A 16,530-nucleotide genomic window follows, 5' to 3' on the forward strand; every position below is an offset into this window, starting at 1 on the left:
CTCAAAAATTTAATTTCCATTATCTGCGCTCTTTGTTTCGTATTTCGGGAGCGGCTAGACCGATCTTTCCCAAAAACTAAACAGCACTAGTCTCCATAAATAGGAATCGAATGCTTTTTGAATCATTCAAATCGGTTGAGAAGTGCTTTCAAAAGCGTCGACAAAAAATTTTACCCACACGTAAATACATATACACGCACACATCCATTTTTTCTGAGGTGCGTCAAAATGCTCAGAAACGTCTGAAACGTAAAGATATGCAAAAATTTTCAGTTTCAATTTTTGAACGATTTCAATACTACAATCTTGGGCGCGAGTCAAATATTTTTTTTTGTATATCGAAAGTAATTCAGATTTTATTTAATGACAAATAATTTCAACTTTGCAACCCAGTTTATATAATTCTTTAATATTATAATATTCTATTTGAAAACATTCAATATTCCTCGAACATTTAGTTACGTTACGGGAAGTTCCAGCAATTTGCCTTAAGGCACGATGCCATACACCCCACTAGTTAAGTTTGGTATCAAACGATTCAAAATTACTTCAAACATCGATAAAACATAAAATTGTCGGATTTACCAGAAAAAAATTGGTCCGAAAAAAATCGGATACGAATCGGATTTTCCAGAAAAAAACTAAACTTTTAGTTTGGGAAGTTAAAAAATTTAAATTTGAAATTTGACAAACAATTATATTGTATTTGAAAATCTTAGAAATAAACATATTGTTAAATTTTACAGATTTTTCATGCCATTTTTGTAAATGTTAAGATTACAATTTACAAATACCATGGAAAAGTTGGAAATTTTTCAAAATAAAAGAGCGAGAAGGATAGAAAATTTGAGTTCAAAATAATGTAACGCTTTAAGTTTACTAACTTATAAAATTGAATTATATAACAAATAAGTTTACTAAAAAGCGTAAAAATTTATATCAAACTAATCACAGTATGCAATTTGAGCGTATTCCTCTGTACGTGTGCAAATTTCTTGGCATGCGAATAGCGCATGAGTTGACGTAAAATTCTAACCTTCATATCAAATTTACAACAATGACTTATGTCAGTTCTTGATGGCCATAACGAGATTACATTTGAATCCATCTGACAATAAACATCAAAATGGGGCATACGTTTGTTATACAATAGAAGTCAACTTGCTCTACAATTCAAATGTTCCTAACAATGCGAATTAACAAAAATTTGTCAGTAGTACTTTTGTTGAACTAATTCAAGTACAATAGTCGGAAAGGAAACTTACAGTCAAACAAAGCAACCTTCTACTTTGTTGGTTTATTATTAAAATACATTTACGGAAACGGAAAAATAGATTTTCGACAAGCACGTTTTGGACGTCCGCACGCGTCGTATTCTAGAGGAAAACTATATCTCAAACTAATGCCTAAAGTAAATAATGAATAATTAATTGAAAATATAGTGCCACAATTCATGCGACTCAAAATGCCTAATTTAATTCAATGAGTTACTATTGAGGAACATTTATGAAAATTATTCATTAAGAAAAACATGCATACTAGGGTTTATACAAAAACCGACATTGCAGAAAACCGGTTTTCGAATTTTAATTCTACTAAAAAACTGGTTTTAGCCAGTTTTCGAATTTTTTTCGAATTCCATATAGAAAATAAATTTAGTGCGATTTAGAGCAGTATTTGAATTTATTTATTGTTAAATTTTATGGATAGTAAACAAAATTATTTTAATTTTAATTTTAATTAGTAAAACTAAAAAATAATAGTTTATCGTGATTGAATAACTTTGAAAATAATTAGTCGTTATTCATGTATCATTTTTGCATATAAGGATGAAAATATTTTTATCATAGTGAAAAGAAAGTTTTCGAATAAATAAAAATAATACATTTTCAATTAAAAAACATTCATTAAATTTAAAAAAAAACTAGCTGTAAGTGGAATTCTGTCTTATGGCAATTACGGCATCGTGCCTTGAGGCAAATTGCTAGAACTTCCCGTACTGTAACGAGATGATCGAGGAATATTAAATGTTTTAAAATAGATTATTATAAATATTGTAACATTGTCTAATATTTATAAGAATTATATAAACTGAATTGCAAAGTTAAAATCACTTGTTTAAAGTATATTAGAACTTTAGTCAAAATTAAAAATAAAATATGAATTATTTTCGATATACAAAAAATTTAAAAAAATGAGACATTTTTTTTTTCCAAAATTAATTATTTTGTTAAGACAAGCAGAAAGTTCTTTGAATCTATCAATTCGGACGCTTAGTTCTCTCAAAAACTGCCATTTTTTTAACATTTAGCTCCGGGCCAAAGGGACTACGCTTGGGCGATATCAAGAAAGAAACGACAATAAAAATGGCTTTCGACTAAAAATAGAAAGAATACAAACCATCCCTTGTGGGGATCAAACCCACGACCTTTGGATTAGAAGTCCAACGCGCTATCCGCTGCACCAGAGGGACTACGCTTGGGCGATATCAAGAAAGAAACGACAATAAAAATGGCTTTCGACTAAAAATAGAAAGAATACAAACCATCCCTTGTGGGGATCGAACCCACGACCTTTGGATTAGAAGTCCAACGCGCTATCCGCTGCGCCAAAGGGACTACGCTTGGGTGATATCAAGAAAGAAACGACAATAAAAATGGCTTTCGACTAAAAATAGAAAGAATACAAACCATCCCTTGTGGGGATCGAACCCACGACCTTTGGATTAGAAGTCCAACGCGCTATCCGCTGCGCCAAAGGGACTACGCTTGGGTGATATCAAGAAAGAAACGACAATAAAAATGGCTTTCGACTAAAAATAGAAAGAATATAAACCATCCCTTGTGGGGATCGAACCCACGACCTTTGGATTAGAAGTCCAACGCGCTATCCGCTGCGCCAAAGGGACTACGCTTGGGCGATATCAAGAAAGAAACGACAATAAAAATGGCTTCCGACTAAAAATAGAAAGAATATAAACCATCCCTTGTGGGGATCGAACCCACGACCTTTGGATTAGAAGTCCAACGCGCTATCCGCTGCGCCAAAGGGACTACGCTTGGGCGATATCAAGAAAGAAACGACAATAAAAATGGCTTTCGACTAAAAATAGAAAGAATACAAACCATCCCTTGTGGGGATCGAACCCACGACCTTTGGATTAGAAGTCCAACGCGCTATCCGCTGCGCCAAAGGGACTACGCTTGGGCGATATCAAGAAAGAAACGACAATAAAAATGGCTTTCGACTAAAAATAGAAAGAATACAAACCATCCCTTGTGAGGATCGAACCCACGACCTTTGGATTAGAAGTCCAACGCGCTATCCGCTGCGCCAAAGGGACTACGCTTGGGCGATATCAAGAAAGAAACGACAATAAAAATGGCTTTCGACTAAAAATAGAAAGAATACAAACCATCCCTTGTGGGGATCGAACCCACGACCTTTGGATTAGAAGTCCAACGCGCTATCCGCTGCGCCAAAGGGACTACGCTTGGGCGATATCTAGAAAGAAACGACAATGAAAATGGCTTTCGACTAAAAATAGAAAGAATACAAACCATCCCTTGTGGGGATCGAACCCACGACCTTTGGATTAGAAGTCCAACGCGCTATCCGCTGCGCCAAAGGGACTACGCTTGGGTGATATCAAGAAAGAAACGACAATAAAAATGGCTTTCACGACCTTTGGATTAGAAGTCCAACGCGCTATCCGCTGCGCCAAAGGGACTACGCTCGGGCGATATCAAGAAAGAAACGACAATAAAAATGGCTTTCGACTAACAATAGAAAGAATACTATATTTATATTTATAAGTCCAACGCGCTATCCGCTGCGCCAAAGGGACTACGCTTGGGTGATATCAAGAAAGAAACGACAATAAAAATGGCTTTCGACTAAAAATAGAAAGAATACAAACCATCCCTTGTGGAGATCGAATCCACGACCTTTGGATTAGAAGTCCAACGCGCTATCCGCTGCGCCAAAGGGACTACGCTTGGGCGATATCAAGAAAGAAACGACAATAAAAATGGCTTTCGACTAAAAATAGAAAGAATACAAACCATCCCTTGTGGGGATCGAACCCACGACCTTTGGATTAGAAGTCCAACGCGCTATCCGCTGCGCCAAATGGACTACGCTTGGGCGATATCAAGAAAGAAACGACAATAAAAATGGCTTTCGACTAAAAATAGAAAGAATACAAACCATCCCTTGTGGGGATCGAACCCACGACCTTTGGATTAGAAGTCCAACGCGCTATCCGCTGCGCCAAAGGGACTACGCTTGGGCGATATCAAGAAAGAAACGACAATAAAAATGGCTTTCGACTAAAAATAGAAAGAATACAAACCATCCCTTGTGGGGATCGAACCCACGACCTTTGGATTAGAATTCCAACGCGCTACCCGCTGCGCCAAAGGGACTACGCTTGGGCGATATCTAGAAAGAAACGACAATGAAAATGGCTTTCGACTAAAAATAGAAAGAATACAAACCATCCCTTGTGGGGATCGAACCCACGACCTTCGGATTAGAAGTCTAACGCGCTATCCGCTGCGCCAAAGGGACTACGCTTGGGTGATATCAAGAAAGAAACGACAATAAAAATGGCTTTCGACTAAAAATAGAAAGAATACAAACCATCCCTTGTGGAGATCGAATCCACGACCTTTGGATTAGAAGGCCAACGCGCTATCCGCTGCGCCAAAGGGACTACACTTGGGCGATATCAAGAAGGAAACGACAATAAAAATGCTTTCGACTAAAAATAGAAAGAATACTATATTTATATTTATAAGTCCAACGCGCTATCCGCTGCGCCAAAGGGACTACGGTTGGGTATCAAGAAAGAAACGACAAAAAAAATGACTTTCGACTAAAAATAGAAAGAATACAAACCACCCCTCGTGGGGATCGAACCCACGACCTTTGGCTGGGCCTGCCTTTGCCAAAAACTAATAAACACTCTTCCCAATCATTACTAATTGAATGTTTTCTAGATCATTCAAATCGGATACTTCGTTCTCTCAAAAAGTCGATTTCTATTTTCTGCACTCTTTGCTCAGTATTCCCGAAATGGCTGGACCTGCCTTTGCCAGAAACTAATCAGCTCTTTTCCCTATCGATAGAAATCGAATGTTTTTTGAACCATTCAAATCGGTTGGTCCGTGCGCCCGAAAACGTGACTGGAAATTTGTATCCATACATACATACACACACACACACACCCATCCATTTTTTCTGAGGTATGCCAAAATGTTCAGAAACCTTCAAAACGTCGAGAAATGTAAAAATTTTCAATTCCGATTTTCGGTCCATTACAATAACTTACCCTACGGGAAGTTAATATATTAGATACATGTTGATACATACTTCTTAATATCAATTTTAGTTTTAAAAACAACTCGGGCTCGCCCGTAGGTAAGCGGTTAAGAGCGACGCGACTTGTTGCAGAGGTCCCGGGTTCGATATCCACTTCGAGCAGCCTGTTGTCAGGCAGCAGTGACAACAATTTGCACTTGGAAATATAGAAAGCAATATGTTTCCAAGTGAAAATAGTCCACTCCAGTCATTGTTGCACCAATAAAAATGTTCGCCCTATTACAGAAATTGTAATGATAATACATCATACAGAAATGTGACTACTGATTGGGTTGCCATCTGTCAAAGAGACCAGTATTACTTGCGACCGAATTAGGCTTAATTGTTTTTAAAGCCTGATATAATAATTCTAAGTTTTTTGTTATTTTATTTGTGGTTTCTAAGACTAAAAACTTTTTCTTTTAAGTTTGAGTAGAGAAAGTTACTTCTTCAAGAAGAAGTCACATTGATTTAAATTAATATATACACTGGTAAAAAAATCTAAATTAATATATACAAAAGATAATACAAAACGTTTCTGTGAGCCATAGCAGACTGATAAGATTCCAAATGCTATTGAACCGATATGATTTCAAGAATCAAAACGCTTGCATCTATCTTTTATATTTGGCTATATTTGTCATTTTCCATTTATACAGTAAAAACTGATTTTTTTCACTAAAATACGGTTTTCGAATACCATAATTTTTGTCAAAAAACCGGTTTTTAAAACCGATTTATATTCATTTCTATCAGTAAAGTTTTTGACTGAATTTTGATTGAGCTTTTTTGATCTTATAGAAAAGCTCAATTTTACCGTCTTTTTGTAGACGTTTTTCACTTGAATTTTGATTCATATTTTTGCCATCATAACTACATGTAACAAAACGGCATTTTTGTTAACAATTTTAATTACACGTATAACACAGCAACACGTGATCGGGCACAACTAGTATACTATAAACTTTTGTGATTTTGAAAATATTTTGAATAAATTGCAAATTTTGGATAATTTTTTAATTTTATGATGTTAAAAAAAGAAATTATGAAACGGTTATATTTATTTGCAAAGTTGGTAAATTTTGAATTTAGAACATTTTTACAAAATTTTGAACTTGTTTAACATTTATTATTGAATTATTTTAATATTAAATAAAATATTGTGCAATCTGTTTACGCGCTGAATGCACATTATATAGAAAATATAATACTTAACACAATTTCTTTCATTTTGACATTTAGTTTTTAATACATTTCTGTTCTATGCTATTTCAAATTATATGATTGATTGATTATTTTAGGCACTTGGCTACGGGATTGTAATACTCACATTCAGTCTTCAGCCTATCATGCGATGGACATGTGCTCGTTTGGAAGGATTTTGGAGAGTTTTAGTTGCTGACTTATTTCTATTTTTTAGTTTCATTGGAACTGTCAATGTTTGGAGAAGCATATGGCAGCTTCTCGACTTATATTTTTTACCAGGTAATAATTGTGTTCACAATAACTTATATCTGAAAGTGGTAAGTATTTATAGTTTCACTACAAAAACACTTATTGTAGTATTGTTTTTGAAGTTTTTAACTTTGTGGACCAGAAAATTCAGAGACAAGTATCGATATCCTTACCTTACATAAAATATCTACTCTTCCCTTAGATTTTTATAAAATTCTGGACTCAACATAGAAAGTAATTGTAATCTAATATAAAACATTATTTTGTTAAAAATATATATTATGATATAATATTTTTATTCCATGACAGAGCATAGAATCGCAAGCGATTGGATAACTCATGCCGGTTGTCTGTTTGTGCTAATGGTGCTGAACTGTGGAAACTCTGTGTTGGTACGAGGCGTCTACGTTGATGCCGAAGAAAATGCAGGAGATTGTGTTATGTTGCCCGTGCAATATCTAACCCTGTACTTCAAACGCGAGAAGGATAAGAGGTTTTTAAACATTATCTTATTTTCTTTTGTATATGCACATTTATAAAAATAGTTTTGTTAAATGTTAAATCACATTTGTTTTGTGCGATTAAAACTACTAAACTAGTGGGGCGCATGGCATCGTGCCCTAAGGCAAATTGCTCGAACTTCCCGTACCAAAAATTATTTTTTTATTTTTTTAAAAACGATTAACGTTTTTGAAAAGATTTTACTTCAAAAAAATTCAATTTTTGAGAAACAAAAAATTACTTTTTTTGAAAAATAAATGTTTTCTTTATTTTAACATATTTTGTATATTAAAGTACGGAATGCTTACCAAAACACACTATTATGAAATATTATTATTTACATATATTGGCATGTTTACGCATCCTGCGTAAAAATTCCACTTACACTCAGTTTGTACTCTATAAGTAGAGGCAATAAGTCAAAAAAACATGACCAATTAATAATTACTATTATCCTGAACAGTCAATTAAATAATCAGCTCTTATTTATTTCTAATTAGATGTAATGTTCGATTGGGATAGTTTTTAATCAAAGTTAAGGAATATCGACTGCAGTGACATTTTAACATTTTCATTACTAATTAGTCTATCATTTCTCACAAATTGGTTACAAATCAGTCACTAAATATTAATACTACGTAGAATGTACAAAACCAACTTTAATAAAATTATTTTTATATGAAAAATATAGCTAAAAACTCAGAAAATGATATTTTTTTATGTGTCCGGAAACTTTTGGCCTGTACTGTATATGTGTGTGTGACATTTTTTTGAACAATACGTCGAATAAAAGCATAATTATTAATATATAATAATGTCGCCATTGTATGAACTACGGACAAGTTAGAATAATTTTTTTACCAGAAAACGATTGTCTGAAGAAAAAAATTAGAATTCTTGATATTCTCAACTTTTTTTAAACTAGTAAAAAAATCGGAATTTGAGGTTGAACGTAATTTCATACTTGTAAAAGTATTAAGTGAATCAATTCGGTAGAAGTTCGGAAACCGTGGGTATGGAAAAAGACAATTTCGTGAAAAACGAGTTTGAAGTTTTGCAAAGAAAGGAAGCACAGCAGTATTGTCGTGATCAAACAGCAGCTATATCTCCGAATATGATTTAAATTTTGAAAAATCTTGTATACATGTTCTTGAGAAATCTTGTATACATGTTCTTGAATAGTTAAACTTTGAAAAAATCTAAAAATAAACGAACAATTTTTTTTTTGATTCTAGACCAAAATACCCCAACAAGATTGCTTTGACCTAAAATTAGCTGGATGTGCATATGTCTAATGATTATTTTTGACCGCCAAATGCCATTTTTTTTACTAGATCTCCAAAACTGCTAGACCTGTCTTTATGAAAATTAAATCAGTTGTTGATCTTTGTCAATACAAGTAAAATGTTTTTTGAATTATTAAAATCGGACACTCCGTTCTCTTAAAAACTGAGTTACCGTTTCTGACACTTTTTACCCCTTATATTCGAAACTAATCCGCACGTCTCCTTATCAACAGCAATCGAATGTTTTTTGAATAATTGAAATCGGTTGAACCGTGTTCCCGAAATCGTCGACAAAAATTTCTATCCGCAGATACACACACATACACACACATGCATGCATTTTTTCTAAGGTATGCCAAAATGTTCAGAAACCTCTGAAACGTAAAGATATATAAAAAATTTCATTTTCAACTTTTTTGCGATTACTATAACGCTATACTATAATTAATATTGCGATTAGACAAAATGACAATGTGATTTTGTTTTTTAATGATATTAATTTATTTAATGATATTCTGTTCAGAGTCAATCATATCCACTCATCTTAGTTCATTGGTTCATTGACTAACACTACCGTAGTCTTTTATTTAAGTAGTACCTAACACATTTAAGTAGTAACATATTTATCAAGGAAAAATGCAATCTATTAAAAAAACATTCTGTCCATACAATACGGACAATATGACATATAGGGTAAGGACCAGAGATGGGTAACTCACTCCGGAGTTATCACTCGGATACAACTCCTCCCTCGGAGTGAATCCGAGTGGAGTTGTTTCACAGGATTTGCCATATCCGACTTCGTTAAACTGGTATTAAATCTGTTAACTCGTACAGGCATTTAGTGTTTTTGTCGTTTTTGATTTGGGAAGTAAGCGGTCACTTTCTTGTCTCGCAGGCAGTTTTATGACCTTTTTTAGGTATAAAAGTCAAAATAAATACCATTGTGTATTTTCCAGAAAATACAAAAATGTTACTTTAAAGATAAAGAACAATAAAATTGTATTCAAGTGTGAATAGCTCAAATGTATAGTTTATTGATATTTCTAACTACGACAATCTTTGGCCGTAAATGACGGCAAAAATATACGAAACGAAATACATTTATTTAATCTTGTTTTTCCATAGCCTGAAAAAACAACACTTTAGAGTACAAAATTTATCAGTGATATCATTAGTATTTAAGCAGTAAAAAATATTCAGTATTATATTATTACTTTTACACAATTATATAATTGTGTAAAAGTAATAATATGCTAATTGAACTACGCGATATAATATTAATTATCAAATGGAAATAGCAGAAGAAAAATTTTGAAAGCAGAAGTATTATGTTTTGCTTTTATTACAAAGTTTTCTACATAATTTTTATATAAAATTAATCCAAAAAATCAATCATTTTCTCATCAAAAGGAAATCATTAAATTGAATTTGATTCTCAAGTTTTGCGTTTTTACTCTGGTCAACACTGCTAAAAATACGAGTCACTGAGTCGATCATCTGGTTGACCGAAAAATTTTACAATCCGTCATTTATTCGTGAATGTTTTAGAACAAATAGTTTATTGATAATTATTCATTAATTTTTATTTCAAATAATTAATAGGATTTGGCAAATCCTTAGATACATAAACAGCGTACTATAGAACACATTTGTTTCGAGTATTTCGGGTTCAAAATTGTCGGAGTCGTGGAGTTGTTTAGTGGATATAACTCCACCATGAAGCGGATTCAAATCCGAGTCGATCCGGCTTCGGATATAATAAGCCCATCTCTAGTAAGGACATACCTACTCAGATGCTAATTTTTAAGAGAGCAGATTACAAAAAACCTAAAAGGTTAGCACATCGTAACCAATCTTTGCCGGGCTAAGAAAGGAAAAAGAGAGTTTTGCAACAAATTCAAGTTTCTTCTTTTTACCGATTTGATCTGTTTTTGGCATTTATTTCTTGTCTATTTAAGTTATAGTTATCGCAAAAAATCGAAAATTATTTTTTATATATTCCAAATTTTTTAGATGCCAATCACCACTAGTTTTTTTCTTGGCCCTGCAATATTTGAAAAATAGTACTTTGTCATTTTGTCCATTGTATAAGTATGTTATTTTGTTCGAAATTGAACAAAAAGTAATAATTAATCAAAATTACACCAAACACATGACTATTGCAATGAAATTGATCGAAATCAATATTGATTTCGATGATATTATTTGAAATAATTACGAACATCAAATAATACCAAAATGCATGAGAAAAACATCCCCAAAATGAACTTTTTTAGGCGCGAAAGACGTTTGAACTGAACATTGCAACAAGACTGACAATGACGCTCAACATCTGACAGGATTGTTACTATGGCTTTTTTATGTTACACATTCGCAAAAACAATAATGAAACTAGCTGATTTTTAAATATGGCTACTATGTCTTTTTGCCCATATATACTATTTTGTCTGTATTTCCTCTATGTAATATTACCTACGACCGTTTTCGAATTTATCATTTTTGTTAATCGACAGTCAAATATTTCAATGCTATTTGATAATACTTGATAATTAGGCAAGAACAATCAAATATCATTTTTTGCACATTATGTTCTCATAACTTCTTATCATTTTGTGATAATTACATACATCTTACAATTTTATAATCACTATTTACAAATCTCATAATCACTTATTACCGATGCAGTACGGTCTCAAGGAGGTCTATATTTCACAAAATTAATTTTAAATTGTTACAACATCAATAATAATATAGAAAGTTAAGATTGTTAAGTAAAATGTAGGGTAAGGTTGCTCAAGTCGTACCCTGGCTATATTTTGTCTTAAAGTTATAAATTACATTATTTTGCACCGCTAAATAAAACTATTTAATTTTAGAACTATTTAGCAACTGTTTGCAATTGGATGGTTTTCCAAATTTTCGAAACAATTAAAAGTAAGTTTTCTGTATAATATAATTCTAAAAAATTTTCTTGACTAATGTTTATTAACTTCCCGAAGAAGTTTATGCTTTTATCAAAAAATCCGATTTGCTACTTTTATGTTTTCTCGACGTTTCAAGTCATTCTGAATAGAATGAGACCAAATTTGGAAATATTATGTGTGTGTGTATATGTGAACAGATTTTTTGCTGTAAATCGACGTTTTCTTGGAAACGGCTGAACCGATTTCAAAAATTTAAAAGCCATTCGATGCATCTCGATGAGGACTATCGTTTGCGCGATTGACCAAACCGTTTATTTATAAATAGCAGAAAAGTGTAAAAATTTCGTCCGCGTTTTCTGAATCGATTTTGAAAATTCAAAAACTGTTCGAGAAATATTGGTTGGGAATCGTGCTGATTAGTTTTTGGTAAAGGTCGGCCGGGCCATTTTCTTGTAATAAAGTGTTAAAAAATTTTTTTTGTCGATTTTTATGATTTTTGACGGTAGATAGCATAGTCTTGTAGATCATACCAAAATATTACGGCCCTACGACAACTCGTTTAACTTTAAGTTTGCAACAATTGGTATCGATGGTATCGCATTTGTCAAAATTAGACCTTTGATCGACATTTTCTCAAAAACGCCATAACCGATTTCAAAAATTTAAAAGCCATTTGATGTATTTTGATGAGGATTATAGTTTCTCAGTTTTGTGCGACGATTGGCCGAGCCGGTTCTTTGTAATTTAAAAAAATGTTAAACTTTTAACAGCATGGATTCTGTAAGAACCATTCTACTTCCCACTCAGTTTATAACTTAGTTCATAACACCATTGACTCCTTTGAACAAGCTACTTTTGGTACAGCAGTATTTTGCGATCTGTCTAAAGACTTCTTGACAAATTAGGAAATTATGGTATTCGAGGACGTTCACTTAAACTAAAATTTCGAATCTTACCTGTCTAATCGAAACCAAAGCGTTTACTTAAATAATGATCATGAGCAAGTAATTGCCGATAATTGTAGTACATTAGGTGTGCCTCAATGATCAATATTAAGGCCAGTTATATTTCTCATCTATATTAATATGATTTACCTCTTTGAACAAATCTTTGTGATTTTATTCTTTTTTGCGGATGACATCAGCCAAATCTCGTAATGAATTACAACATAAATTAAGTGTGGTTATGTCAGAAATAACGAAATGATTTTGTGCAAATAATCTCGTCTTGAATAATGATGGTAGTCAAATTATATCTTTTTGTACAAAACATCGTTTATCCTATATATTACTTCTTTAATAATTAATAATTCAATTTATATTTTTTTTTGTCAGTATCAAAATTCCTTGGTATTCATATTAATAATAATTTAAATTGGTCTGATCACATATCTTTCAGTTAATTATCGCAATTTTTATTCTAACGTTTCATACGTCATCCAATTTTGGGGTGTTTCATCCGAGCTAATTAAAATATTTAAGCTTTAGAAAAGAGATATACGAATAAATTTTTCCTTGCCCAGTAAAGCTTCCTGCAGAACCATTTTAAAAAATACAAAATTCTAACTGTCCCATGCGTTTTTTTGCTGGTAACATTATCTTTCATCAAATACAGTTCGAAACTTTTTAATATCGCTTCGTCCTCCTCCAATTACAACACCAGACTCAAACTTATTAAGGCGCGCACATATAAATTAGCCAGCACTTTCAATACCATCGACGGTTAGGTATTCAGCTTGTGAATAAACTTCCACTCAGTCTTCAAAACTTAGACAACAAAAAATTCCATGCTACCTTAGTTAAACTTTTTAAATTAGCTTTTTATGACAACGCAGAATTTTCTCAATTTTATTTCAATAACTATTTTCTTGCATAATCCTCATCTTTCATCTATGTACTCTGACCATTTGATCTACTGTACAACCTTTTTCTTTATGTTTACTTATGATAATTTTATTTTTGCTGGTTTCTCATTGCTATTTTATTACTTTAATTTTTGCGATTTTAAATCAGTTTAACTTTCAACCTTGTGCAAGAATTTTGGGCTTGACTGGTGGTCTAATAACTTTAATATGATGAACTTGATGATGAACATTGTATTTAATGTTTGAATGCTTTTTTTCAGCTCTTTTGCAATATTTATTATTATTGATTGCGGTTTGCTTATGAATAGATAAATAAATAAATAAGTTAGAGTTTTACCAGAGTATAACTTCTAATTTGGAAAAATATTAATTTATTATTAATTAAACTATGTATTATAAATAATACAGGTCCACAGAAAAAGTTGTCTGTATTGGATGTGCAACTTATGCTTTCTAAAGATTTTTTATTGCTGAACACAAATCTAAAGCAAAAAATGGTGAAAATAAATGACAAAATCTTTGATTCAGAAATTTATCTGCATGATAATTAATTAAAATCTTATCTTTTCTGTTGAATATCTTTCTGGCGTTCCCAGCAGTAATTTGGAAACATAATTTCTCCCCATTGTCCCTAGATAATCTGCAAACATATTTACTCTACTCTTAAAATATATACTACTGGATTCTACTAAAAGAAACTCAACAGAGATGAAAAAGCGTTGGAAATTTCAATGAATAGTAATTTAAGGAAAAAAATGTCCAGGAAATTATAGAAATTATGAGATGTTATTTATTATGCAGAAAAATTACTAAATTGGAAATTTTGTCGGTTTTTCTTATTTTTCTTCATTTTTCCATTTGACCCCTAGTTTTGACTTCAGATTCGTGTTCAACATTGAAAAATATATCGGTTACCATAATTTGGTAACATATGTCGCACACCTAATACAGACAACTTTCTTCTTTAGGGATCTGTGTAATTATCAATGTTTCTTATGCTCACATCAACTAGCCAAGTTCTAAATATTTTTTTAAACAATAATTAATCATTTATTTATACTTATCTTTAGATCGCGACACAAGTCGACTTCGGAAGCCTTGTTCACCAAGCCACAACATATAAAATTTATGGAACAGGGTCAAGAATGTGAAAACTTATCGGAAAATGAGCAAGGTACAACCGTAGAAGATAGTTTGCTATATAAACATTCAGGACCTGTTGTTGTAATTGTGACAAATAATACAGATGCAAGTGACAAAGGATCCCAAAATAATTGCAAATAGATAAGTACAAATCTAACGCTTTCTATGCAAATCAAATTATAATCATATTTTCCTACAATAATAATAAATACTGTATAAAATTAGTACTCAAAATGCCATATATATAGACCAAATTGTAGAATAATTGTAATAATTTATCATAATAGTGTAGAGTTGGACTAATAATGATAATATATAAATAGTAATAGTTATAGAAATAATTATAGCAAACTTTATTCTAAAATGATAAGTTTGAAATTGTATATATTGTTAATGTATTTAGATAATTACTATATATTTGGATTGTAATTTAGCCGCAATCTATGTAAATTCGTATCAGCCAAATGTAAGTAAGACATATTTGGATGGATAAAATGCTGATTCTATCAATAGCCACGTTGTGGTTTATGATCACGTTAGAATTTTGTAATGTGTTATCCAATTATAATAACAATAAACACATCTTTATATTTTTTCTGCTAAATAATTTACATCATAAAATTTTTCTCTTCTTTTATCAGTTTTCAACATCGTGGCTACCTTAAATACTTTGATTGAAACTTTATTTTTAGACTTAAAATTAATTAAGGGAGCTCGAGGCATATTGTTTTTCAGTAGGATTATAAACGATATTAAAATATTTTTTTGTCTCGATTAGACATACATACTACTGTTCCACAGGCCGACGCAATATACAGAACTGTGCAAGACTATCATTTTCAACATGTAATATTAAAAAAATTTACTATCATAAAAATTCGGTTTACGTTATTATTATTGACTAGTTTTAAATGTTATAAATCTTAGTTTGTTACAAGATTATCAATCTTCGATAATGTAACAACTTTTGTAATGTGAAGTCTGCGTCAAATTATCTTCTGCTCCATTGAATAAAAATATGATATTGTGTTTGAGAATTTTATCAGATTTTGAGAAAATACGTAGCATTTCAAGCATAACAACACAACTAGCACCATCATCACTACTACCTAATTAACCATCATACTGCCAACAAATTGCTAAATTGTTCAAATAGTTATCTTGAATAATTTAATAAAATCACACATAGGGTTAGTTGAAACAAAATCCTGGGGCTAATTGTAGCATGGTGGAGCGAATTGCTGCTCCAATGTTCAAAAAACTGCAACACCGCACAAGCAGAAAGCTGTTCGCTTCATACAGGGCAATAAAAAATATTTACCCAAATATTAGGTATAATTTTAAGTAGTACAACTTTAAGCGTCACCAAGAAAGCACATAAAAAGTACCCGCTTGACGAGCGAAAGCAGTCAAATTTCTCAAGTTTGTTATTATAATTAACCGCCCGACTCGCGAAACCAGTCAAAGTAAACTAAAATAATATTATAAAATCTTACTAATAAGTGAAATAAATTATTGAATTACAAAGTGTGTTTCAATATAAACCCAAATTTACATTTATGGGAAATGTCCCATAAAATGGTCCATTCGAGCCGAATAATTATGAAAATGAGTGAATAGTTACAAAGTTAAATCAAAATACAGTCCATTATTGAAAATTTAAAAATAAATTATAAAACAGTGTGCGTTAATCAATAAATAATCAAAAGCAAATTTAAAAACACGTGTGTTTAACAGCATAAAGCATTCAAGTGATCTGCTTAAACCAAAATATAACAAAGTGATTAAAATATAATTGATGAACATATAAACATTTGAAATAAAGCAGTGCAGTTGGATATAAATCCAAACAAAAGTGAAAATTTAAAAGATTGCAAAGGATTCAGTCAGCAGCCATTAGCCATCGTCAGCATCCCCGCGAGCGTAAGAAGCACCCTTAAGAACCGAAGCGCCGCCGAACGCAACCGAGCCGCCCCCGAACGCCGTAGTG

General features: G+C 32.0%; 1 protein-coding gene and 15 non-coding genes across 17 annotated transcripts in view; 1 reads left to right on the forward strand and 15 right to left on the reverse strand.

Moving 5' to 3' along the window:
• Positions 1 to 14,768, forward strand: part of LOC113365685 — a 48,011-nt gene extending 33,243 nt beyond the window's left edge. For both annotated transcript variants that reach the window (XM_026607199.1, XM_026607200.1), the window contains exons 4-6: positions 6,666 to 6,849; positions 7,129 to 7,312; positions 14,468 to 14,768. In XM_026607199.1, coding sequence (XP_026462984.1) covers positions 6,666 to 6,849; positions 7,129 to 7,312; positions 14,468 to 14,681 — 582 coding nt within the window. In that variant the 3' untranslated portion in view covers positions 14,682 to 14,768. The remainder of the gene's footprint in view (positions 1 to 6,665; positions 6,850 to 7,128; positions 7,313 to 14,467) is intronic.
• Trnar-ucu lies at positions 2,401 to 2,473 on the reverse strand. The gene has a single exon. It is a non-coding gene; the product is annotated as a tRNA-Arg (tRNA).
• On the reverse strand, positions 2,546 to 2,618 carry Trnar-ucu. Its single transcript has one exon. It is a non-coding gene; the product is annotated as a tRNA-Arg (tRNA).
• On the reverse strand, positions 2,691 to 2,763 carry Trnar-ucu. The gene has a single exon. It is a non-coding gene; the product is annotated as a tRNA-Arg (tRNA).
• On the reverse strand, positions 2,836 to 2,908 carry Trnar-ucu. Its single transcript has one exon. It is a non-coding gene; the product is annotated as a tRNA-Arg (tRNA).
• Positions 2,981 to 3,053, reverse strand: Trnar-ucu. The gene has a single exon. It is a non-coding gene; the product is annotated as a tRNA-Arg (tRNA).
• On the reverse strand, positions 3,126 to 3,198 carry Trnar-ucu. Its single transcript has one exon. It is a non-coding gene; the product is annotated as a tRNA-Arg (tRNA).
• Trnar-ucu lies at positions 3,271 to 3,343 on the reverse strand. Its single transcript has one exon. It is a non-coding gene; the product is annotated as a tRNA-Arg (tRNA).
• Positions 3,416 to 3,488, reverse strand: Trnar-ucu. The gene has a single exon. It is a non-coding gene; the product is annotated as a tRNA-Arg (tRNA).
• Positions 3,561 to 3,633, reverse strand: Trnar-ucu. Its single transcript has one exon. It is a non-coding gene; the product is annotated as a tRNA-Arg (tRNA).
• Trnar-ucu lies at positions 3,920 to 3,992 on the reverse strand. Its single transcript has one exon. It is a non-coding gene; the product is annotated as a tRNA-Arg (tRNA).
• Trnar-ucu lies at positions 4,065 to 4,137 on the reverse strand. Its single transcript has one exon. It is a non-coding gene; the product is annotated as a tRNA-Arg (tRNA).
• Positions 4,210 to 4,282, reverse strand: Trnar-ucu. Its single transcript has one exon. It is a non-coding gene; the product is annotated as a tRNA-Arg (tRNA).
• Trnar-ucu lies at positions 4,355 to 4,427 on the reverse strand. The gene has a single exon. It is a non-coding gene; the product is annotated as a tRNA-Arg (tRNA).
• On the reverse strand, positions 4,500 to 4,572 carry Trnar-ucu. Its single transcript has one exon. It is a non-coding gene; the product is annotated as a tRNA-Arg (tRNA).
• Trnar-ucu lies at positions 4,645 to 4,717 on the reverse strand. Its single transcript has one exon. It is a non-coding gene; the product is annotated as a tRNA-Arg (tRNA).
• Positions 14,769 to 16,530: the final 1,762 nt, after the last annotated feature.

Source organism: Ctenocephalides felis, unplaced genomic scaffold (genome assembly GCF_003426905.1).
Source record: "Ctenocephalides felis isolate EL2017-DRISC unplaced genomic scaffold, ASM342690v1 CF-g0.4_SCAFFOLD_01170, whole genome shotgun sequence".
In the NCBI taxonomy this organism is placed as follows: domain Eukaryota; kingdom Metazoa; phylum Arthropoda; class Insecta; order Siphonaptera; family Pulicidae; genus Ctenocephalides; species Ctenocephalides felis.